General features: G+C 41.4%; 1 protein-coding gene across 1 annotated transcript; it reads right to left on the reverse strand.

Moving 5' to 3' along the window:
* Positions 1-3,716: 3,716 nt before the first annotated feature.
* LOC108252665 (chorion peroxidase-like) lies at positions 3,717-6,273 on the reverse strand. The gene is made up of 4 exons (XM_017444996.1): positions 6,108-6,273; positions 5,503-5,664; positions 4,737-4,958; positions 3,717-3,829 (listed from the first exon to the last, which is right to left on the reverse strand). The coding sequence occupies exons 1-4, from the start codon at positions 6,166-6,168 to the stop codon at positions 3,717-3,719; spliced, it is 558 nt and encodes a 185-aa protein (XP_017300485.1). The 5' UTR covers positions 6,169-6,273.
* Positions 6,274-9,741: the final 3,468 nt, after the last annotated feature.

A 9,741-nucleotide genomic window follows, 5' to 3' on the forward strand; every position in this document is an offset into this window, starting at 1 on the left:
TCCCGTCCGGGGTGAACTTTATCCGAAACAGATAAGGTTTGTTCTAGGAACGACTGGCTTTCTCCTATCCTATCCTCCTTCTCTCGTCGATTTCGGGACGATAAAATCTCTAATGCTACAGTTCCCTCGATCAAACTTCTCTTTAAAAAAATCCTCAAGTTTAATGTTTTGTCTGAAATCTAATTCTGATTCTTTCCACAGACTTATCGTGCTTACAGCTCTAGTTGCCAGCATCACCTACTCTGTAGACAATGATACTGATGATTTGCCCACCAACAATACCAACAGCACTCCTGTTGTGGCTCCGAATCTAACTCTGCACTCCCTTCTGGGGATGTCTTGGCCGCTACCAGGTAAACTTTTTCTACTTTACCTTTTCCCGTTCAAATTGGGGCCGGTTGTTGTTGTAGGTGTAGGTGAACCGAGGGGGGTTGATGGTCTCTAGCCAAGATAATTTGCCACGTCCCCAACCGCAGTTAACCATCATGAGTCCCTGTGCTTTTCCTTTGAATCATCATATGAAGATGGAGAAGCACCACAGGGGCCGGTATTTCCTGTCAGTCTTTTCCAGTAATGACGGGACTATTCTGTCCTAAGCCTTATTCCTCAAACGGCTCTGAATTCCCTACTTCTCCCACTTGGTACTCCACCTGGAGGACAAATGTCGTAACTCTGCACTCCCTTCTGGGGATGTCTTGGCCGCTACCAGGTAAACTTTTTCTACTTTACCTTTTCCCGTTCAAATTGGGGCCGGTGTTGTATGTAAATTGTAGGTAGGTACTTAGCCTAGAAAAAATGATGGGTAGGTATACCAGAATAAGTAATATGACTTCAAGTTACCTTAGAGAGAAATGGCTTTAATTTAAGAGCTATTGCATGAATCATGATGAATATTTTCTTTGCTTTCAGTTGGATTCGAACCCAATGCTACCATGCATGTAGTCCACCACATTATACTGTACGGATGTACTGAACCTGGAGCAGCTCTGCCTGTGTGGTAAGTAAAGTACCTACAGGCTTACTAATAGCTGTACCTATAAACAAAGTTTTTTTTTTTTTTTAAGGACTGATTGATACAGGGAACTTTTACAACGGAGGTTTTATTGTCCCAAAATCGGAGAAAAAAGGAATACAGGATAGGAAGAAGCGAGCCGTTCTGGGAACGACCCTTATCTGTTAAAGATAAAGTTCACCCAGGGTGGAAATTGAATCCGCGGCCTAACGCTCACAAGGCAGGTGCGCTACCTTCATAAATAAACCAGCTGTTAGATCAATAAAGAAGTTTTTACTTTTTCACTCATCTGGACCCCAGTGGGTATTTTACACAGGTGTTTTCAGTTTACAATACCTACAGTCCTATACCTACCTACATACAACAAGCAATAAGTAGGTACAAATTACGACATTCCTATTTCTAAATACGACTAATCGTTCTATCACTCCTATGAGTAGGTACATTTTATATCCTACCAGGCTAATATTTTGCAAATGTATGATTCTAGTTTGTGATTATATGATGCTCATCTTATGTAAAAATTGATAGGGAAAGATAACAAGACTTCTTACATCCCGAAATACCTACTCCATAATTTTATAACCAACCTCAGTGGTCCAGTGGTTAGCGCGGTGGACTCTAGATTTGGAGGTTAGTGGTTCGAGTCTAAGTCAAGTCATAAAAATTTGCTTAGTTTATTAAGCGGGGAACGACATTTTTGACATAATTAAAATTCTTTTTTTTTTAATTCTATATTAAAGCAAATTGAAACGAAATTTCACCAAATTTACAAAACAGCTTTTTTGGTTGTGATATACAATGATTCAATGATTTTGTTCCTGTTCCAGGAACTGTGGAGAGATGGCGGGAGATGACAGGGATAATCCAGAGTTCAAACCGTACAGTCCATGTGCAGCAGGATCTCAGGTAAAGTGGCCCAATTATCACAATCTACATAGTACACACATATTAGTATAATGGTCACGTGGAAATAAACTCTTATAAGGACTACGACTAAAAGGTAGGACGACGTGTTCAAAAGGCCTGTCTTTTTTTTTCAGTGATAGGCGGAACTGTAACAAAGAAGGTATTATCGTCCTAAAATCGAGGACAGAAAGACAAAAATCGAGGACATTCCGAGAACAAACCTAACTTTCTTCTTCTTATTCTTCGCTTTTTCCCGAGAACGAACCTTACTGTTTAGGAAAGAAAAAACTTTCAATTTATGAGACAATCTAATTTCCCAATGCCTAATAATTTCTACTGTCGTATATTTCAAATATTTCAATTCAAATAATCTATGCCTGATAAATAATCAACTCTCGTATATTTCAGATAATCTATGCGTGGGCTCGGGACGCACCCTCGCTTATTCTACCAGAAGGTGTTGGGTTCAAAGTAGGAGGGGACACGGCCATACAGTACCTGGTACTACAGGTACACTATGCTCATGTAGAGGGCTTCCGAGATGGACATACGGATTCGAGTGGTGTGTTTCTGCAGTATACCAGACGACCGTAAGTGAAAAATTAGTGACCAAGGTCTTGAGCGAAGTCGAACCCGTGACCTAGCACTTACAAGGCAGACGCGCTACCCTCCAAGCTAACTGGGCTGACAATAACACATTCCTCTTGAAAATTGAACACCACAAATTAGTTATCAAACTTCCCTCGTCTTTGTTTCTAGCTAGTAAACAACCCCAGTAGTGTATATTGGTTAACGCGACGGTATTCGGATCTGGAGGTTGGTGGTTCCAGTCCAAGTCAAGTCATAGAATGTATCGAGGTGTATTAAGCGGGGAACGACATTTGTGACAGGAATTTAAGCGTGCTTAACACAATTGAAACTGCTTTTTTCTAACATGAGTAGACAAAACTCGAAATTCTACGAGTATCTTAGTCGATAAGCAAGGCGTAGATGCTGTTCAGGTCGAAACAAAAAACTCCCAGCCACTAAAGACACAAAGTTTGGTATATGAAAACCCAGCGTTTGGTGTTTCGAATGGACATTTGTCAGTGAACAATGAGATGGTGTGGTCGGGTGTAACCCCTGTGGCGATCCCTGTGAAATACCCTGTCAATCCCAATACAACTCATGTGTTTGCTTACTTTGCAAAGTTCAGGGGAATTCTACAAGGAAGTAGCTTTGTCGCTAATGTTTAATCCCTGTGAAATATCCTGTCAATCCCAATACAACTCATGTGTTTGCTTACTTTGCAAAGTTCAGGGGAATTCTACAAGGAAGTAGCTTTGTCGCTAATGTTTCAATTCCCGACTATAAAACAGGAACCAAGTCATTGGATGGTGAAATAGCATTGGAGTTGGTTCAACTGAACATTCCAGCAAGCAGTGCTTTGTTATCAAATGTTGATTACACCGCCAAGGTATTGTTCCGTGAGTCTGATGGTAAAAGTGTAGTAGATTGGGCTAGAGAGCATGACATTAATGATGACAGTGGCTCTTGGAATTGGTTCTTGAGCAGTCCTAAGGATGACGGAGCCAAGTCTGTTGCCATTGTATTGCAAGGTGTGCACAAAGTTTGGTATATGAAAACCCAGCGTTTGGGGTTTCGAATGGACATTTGTCAGTGAACAATGAGATGGTGTGGTCGGGTGTAACCCCTGTGGCGATCCCTGTCAAATATCCTGTCAATCCCAATACAACTCATGTGTTTGCTTACTTTGCAAAGTTCAGGGGAATTCTACAAGGAAGTAGCTTTGTCGCTAGTCCCAGTCTGGATTTAACGTGGCTAGTTGTCTGGCTAGAGTATTGTGTTGTCTCGCTAGTAGGAGATGCATGCTGGTCAGATGAGTGTTCTCGTTAGCTCTGGCATCACCTGAAATATAAAGAACACTTGGACATCGAGATCATCCTTCAAACACTGCGATTGGCGAGAGGTAATGGTTACTATGCCTGTTTCACGAACACGGAAAGTACAGTACCACGTTTGTACCTGATAAAAACCACCGAGAAAAAACTAAGGTGTCGGAAGCCCAATCGACTGACTGGGTTCTGGAAATCTAATACGTACCTAACCTACCTACATATATTTCGAAGCTCGGCACTTTAATTTCGCATTCGAACAACCTAAATCAGGGGAAATATAAGTCATGCCAGTTCACACTAAGCGAACATTGTTAGCTAACCGGTATCATAATAGAAAATAATAGAGTTCTTCCACCCTGAATCTCCTGAAACTTGTGGGACCCTATCAGCTATCAGTTAATTATTACTCAGAAAAAAAAAGAAGAGAATATGCCTCAATGCTTCATTTTTACTGCCAGGATGAGACTGAAAAGTCCCTTTACCGCCGCAGTCCTGAAAAGTTCCTTTACCCTCGCAAAAGAAGATATTAGGTTCTTACCTGACATGAAGCAGTATCGTCCCTGAGCATTCTGCGGTTAATTTTTACTCAGAAAAAAAGAAGAGAATATGCCTCAATGCCTCATTTTTACTGCCAGGATGAGACTGAAAAGTCCCTTTAGCCCCGCAGTCCTGAAAAGTTCCTTTACCTTCGCAAAAGAAGATATTAGGTTCTTACCTGACATGAAGCAGTATCGTCCCTGAGCATTCTGCTGTTTCTCATTGCAACCATCCAGAGAGTTAATTATTTCTCAGTGGTAAAAAAGAGAATATGCCTCAATGCCCCATTTATACTGCCAGGATGAGACTAAAAAGTCCCTTTACCGCCGCAGTCCTGAAAGGTTCCTTTACCCTCGCAAAAGAAGATATTAGGTTCTTACCTGACATGAAACAGTATCGTCCCTGAGCATTCTGCTGTTTCTCATTGCAACCATCCAGAGGATCTGTAGACACTGGCAGCAATTCCCTACCATCAGGAGTGATGAACATCTTCAGTTCTCCCTTCTGGAAAGTCCGGAGACGGTTAGCCAACTCTTCAGTGTTGCCGTAGACGACAGAGGCATCCAAGTAAGAGCTCACTTGATTCAACTGCTCCCGAGGACCTGCAGAAAAGAGACATTGTAATTAGCCAGCGGCGATAGCACGATGAAAGCACCAGTTCCCTATGGATCACTGAAGTTAAGCAACGCTGCAAGAGGATGGGTGGTCATCTGGGCACTCGAGTGCTGCTAGATAGCTTTTATCGGCCACCTAGGCAGGATGGAACTTCCTCTCTTAAGAGAAGTATGCTATTATTACTGAGACCTTTTTAGATTTATTATGACAAGAATGTGACGAGTGCTGCTAGATAGCTTTTATCGGTCACCTAGGCAGGATGGAACTTCCTCTCTTAAGAGAAGTATGCTATTATTACTGAGACCTTTTTAGATTTATTATGACAAGAATGTGACGAGAAAGAAATAGCAAAGGTTGAGTGCGAAGGACATCCGCTCGTAAAATGTTTGTAGCCAAAACCAAATGTCAGCCCAAAGCAATCACAATAGTTAGGGCTGATTGAGAAGCTGACGAAAACGCCGACCCCGTCTGTACACGGGAAAAGACGAAGAAAAAGAAGAAGATGACAAGAATGCAAAATTAGTACATTACCTAGAGTACAGCTAGGTGCAGGGCTGGAGCGTATGAACTCCATACATGTCATGTTGTACTTGTGATAATAATCATCCCCTGATTTAAGTTCCACGGGATAGCAGGCAGGATGTTGTTGGTCTTTTTGTACACCACAGCAAGTGATGGTACTCCCATTGTTACCTGAAATATAGTAGAGTGATTTATTTAGACTGTCGAATTAGGACATGTAGTCCCTTTATCTCAACAGTTTAACATTGCACCACTTTATTATCAAGTGTCCAGGGAGGCGCGCGAACGTCAAGAGTTCGAACCGCCGCCCGGCCTATATTAACACGAAAAGAGTTTCGTGGTTTTTCGATTTTTAAAACAATGAAATACAAAGAAATATGGAAATATAGCAACAATGACAAATAATCAAAAATAAAATAAGCAGGTATACGTCCCTTGTTTTGGATCAGATCTTGACTAAAGAAGAAATCTTTTACATGATTAAAGATACCATCATCGCGCAGCTGATCAAAAGTGGCTCTCGGTGTTTTTCTGAAAAGGTAATCCATAAACGACTGTACGTGTTTACTGTAGTACTTACCTTTAGTCAAGGCATCTCTATACACAGTACTTACCTTTAGTCAAGGCAGTAGCAGTGACATCATGATCCATGAACTGCCCCCAGACTGCCAACATAACAGTAAACTTGGGATCGTCTCTATACACAGGTCTGTGTACTGTTACACTCACTTCCCTGGCTGATGGTAATGGAGTACCATCCGAACTGGCTCGGGGTGCACTGATACCTGGAGAGAAAAATATAGTTAAAGTTAAAGAGAAGAATATAGTAAGTTGAAGTTTAGTTGCCATAAAAAAGGGGAACTAGGTATTCAACTAGATTAGTCAGAGGCTAGCTTCTCCCCATTCAAAAAAAAAAAGCTTCGCAAAAGTTACAGAGTGTTATCCCGTAATAATGTAGAAGAAAAACCTTTAAAAACATTGAACATGTATTACTCGTATAATAGTTGCTATGGCGTATATTTCTGCAATTGTGATCGGTAATACAAACCCTTCTTTCTCCATAAAATTGTTCATGATACCGCAAAAACTGGCTCGGGGTGCACTGATACCTGGAGAGAAAAATATAGTTAAAGAGAAGAATATAGTAAGTTGAAGTTTAGTTGCCATAAAAAAAGGGGAACTAGGTATTCAGCTAGATTAGTCAGAGGCTAGCTTCTCCTCATTCAAAAAAAGATTCGCAAAAGTTACAGAGTGTTATCCCGTAATAATGTAGAAGAAAAACCTTTAAAAACATTGAAAATGCATTATAATAGTTGCTATGGCGTATATTTCTGCAATTGTGATCGGTAATACAAACCCTTTTTTGTCCATAAAATTGTTCATGATACCGCAAGAAAACTGTGGTTGGTGGTGGTGTTGTTATCTAATGCTTGAGATTGACTATTATGTAATTTAAAGGAAAACTTCAAACATCCAAGTGTTTCTTGGTTTTATAACGTAGATAAGTATTGTATAGCGAAAAGAAGCTACGTTACTGTGCCTTGTAAGCGCTAGGCCGCGGGTTCGATTCCCGCCCGGGGCCGATTTTATCCTAAACGGATGATGTTCTTTCTCGGAACGGCTGGCTTCCTCCTATCCTGTCTTTCTTCTCTCTTTGATTTCGGGACGACAAGACCTTAGCAGTTACAGTTCCCTCTATCAAACCTTGGGGGAAAAAAAAGATCTGAGCAAACGGCATGCGGAAGTGCGCCATGCCAAGTTTTCGGAGTACCTTTCGCCTACAGTAAAGAAGAAAAATTAAGCTCAAGGGGGGAGAGGGGGGACTCGGCCCTCTCTAAATACGGCCCTGTAGGTAGGTACCTACCAATAACCTATCACACATTTCATACGGATATATCACAGTCACAGTAGGTACATAGGTAGGTAACTCGTGTTGGATGATAAAACAATAGGTACCTACTAAACATAGCGTGACGACAAAATAATGTCGAACACAGGTTTTCTATCTTGACCATAACATATGTACATATTTACCCAAGTATAGCAGGTCATAATTATTATTATGTGTACCTGTGTTAGGTAGACATAATTATGTATGTTATGGTACACATGTATTAGGTTTAGGTACACACATATAGGTATTCTAAAAATGAAACTGCCGGCAAGTCCTTTCACTTGCCTGACCAACCTCAATAGTGTAGTGTTCGACCCCAGTGGACTTCGGGTCTGGAGGTTACTGGTTCGAGTCCAACGGAAGTTATACCTACTGGTGTACTCGTGGTTCTTGCTCAAAGGGTTGAATGGCTAGGCACTGAGACTAAGTAGGCGTCCACAACGGAGAACCGACCATCAACCAATTTGACCATAGCCTAGAACCGACCCAAGAGAAAATAAACAAACCATTCTAATAGAAGCGTCCTCAACAGAGCCTTGACCATGGCTCCAGACATAGTACTCGGTGTACTTGTGGTTCTTGCTCAAAGGGTTGAACGGCTAGGCACTGAGACTGAGACTAAGTAGGCGTCCACAACGGAGAACCGACCATCAACCAATTTGATCATACCCTAGTGAAAATAAACAAACCATGCTAATAGAAGCGTCTTCAACAGAGCCTTGACCATGGCTCCGATTATAGTACCCACTACCGACCCTTGCAGAAAATGAAAGAGATGGAGCCTAGTATTTTTTTCTGCGATGTTAGATGGTTTTGCATGCATTTTTGATGATTCTCCGTTGTGGACGCTTACTAAGGGTTTAGCTCGATTCCAATTACGTTCAAGTCGCGGTAAATTCAACGTGACTCGTGACTTGAACGGCAAGTGTGGTATTCTCCCACTTAAAAGGCCAGAAGGACCTTTGATGTCTGCACGGACCTTAAAATAAAAATGTGCTGACCAAAATGATTTTTCCAAAGTTGAAAATTTTATCTCTCAGTTGGTAATCGAACCCACGTCCTCTCGCTGACCATTCGAGCGAGCTAACCTTTGTGCAACAAATAAACGAGTTTGTGGCACTATGGCACCTACACAACCTTTTCTTTTGTAGACGTTTGAATCCTCATTATCATTATTACCAACCAGGGTCTTATTCAGGCGCAATCCTTTGTTTTAGGGTACCACGCTATTTACTTATTATGTAATTACTTATTCTATGCTTATCCGAGAAAATCATAAATTTTCTTCCTCGTCAGGATGGTAGACGTTTGAATCCTTATTATCATTATTACCAAGCAGGGCCTTATTAAGGCGCAATCCTTTATTTTAGGGTACCACGCTATTTACTTATTATGTAATTACTTATTCTATGCTTATCCGAGAAAATCATAAATTTTCTTCCTCGTCAGGATTTGAACCCAGCCCAGCAATATTTTGAATCCCGGATCAAGAGAGTCCGTATCCTTGACCATTAGGTCACAGAGGTGGACTCACCCTTATTCCAAATAGAATAGCTTCGCCGCGCGGTGGAAGATACAAGACTAGCCACCCCGACTGTCTGACAAACTTGGACCTATTAGGAGAGGGAGTAGCGGGCCCAAGTATCAGTATAGCTAGGGTTATCGGCATTGAAGCCCAAGTCAGTACGATCAGATTACATCTTTTGTGACTTCTAGTGGGAGGAATTTCAGTTCTATCTAATCAGTTGCGACGAAACCTTAGTATTCTCCGATATCATATGGATATAGAAGGAATGGAAAGTAAAAAGTAACCAAACATAAATTTTCTACATGGTCAGGCGATGTTAAACATGTCAACACTAAAAACTTTTACTCCAAAATCCTCTGACTACTATCACGTCACGTGAGCTCGCGTGAAGTGCGGGCGGTGTGGCATCGCCAATCGCAGTGTTTGAAGGATGATTTTGATGTCTAAGTGATCCTTATATGTCAGGTGATGCCAGAGCTAGCTAGACAACATAATACTCTCGCCAGACAACTAGTCACGCTCAATGTTACTTAACCCAAGTGATACTTTATATTTCAGGTGATGCTAGAGCTAATGAGAGTATCTGACCAGCATGCAACTCCTACTAGCTAGACAACATAATACTCTAGCCAGACAACTAGCCATGCTCAATGTTGCTTATCCCAAGTGTTCTTTATATTTCAGGTGATGCCAGAGCTAACGAGAACACTCATCTGACCAGCATGCATCTCCTGCTAGCTAGACAACACAATACTCTACACCTTAGTTTTTTCTCGGTGGTTTTTATCAGGTACAAACGTGGTACTGTACTTTCCATGTCTGTGAA

Source organism: Diaphorina citri, unplaced genomic scaffold (genome assembly GCF_000475195.1).
Source record: "Diaphorina citri unplaced genomic scaffold, Diaci psyllid genome assembly version 1.1 scaffold717, whole genome shotgun sequence".
NCBI classification, from domain to species: domain Eukaryota; kingdom Metazoa; phylum Arthropoda; class Insecta; order Hemiptera; family Psyllidae; genus Diaphorina; species Diaphorina citri.

Bases quoted from the DNA above. Each gene is read 5' to 3' on its own strand.
- LOC108252665 (XM_017444996.1), bottom strand. From the start codon at position 6,168: ATGTTGGCAGTCTGGGGGCAGTTCATGGATCATGATGTCACTGCTACT. The intron at 5,665-6,107 runs GTAAGTACTGTG...ACTATATTTCAG, and splicing joins TGCTACTGCCTTGACTAAAG to GTAACAATGGGAGTACCATC. The intron at 4,959-5,502 runs GTAATGTACTAA...TCTTTTCTGCAG, and splicing joins TGCACCTAGCTGTACTCTAG to GTCCTCGGGAGCAGTTGAAT.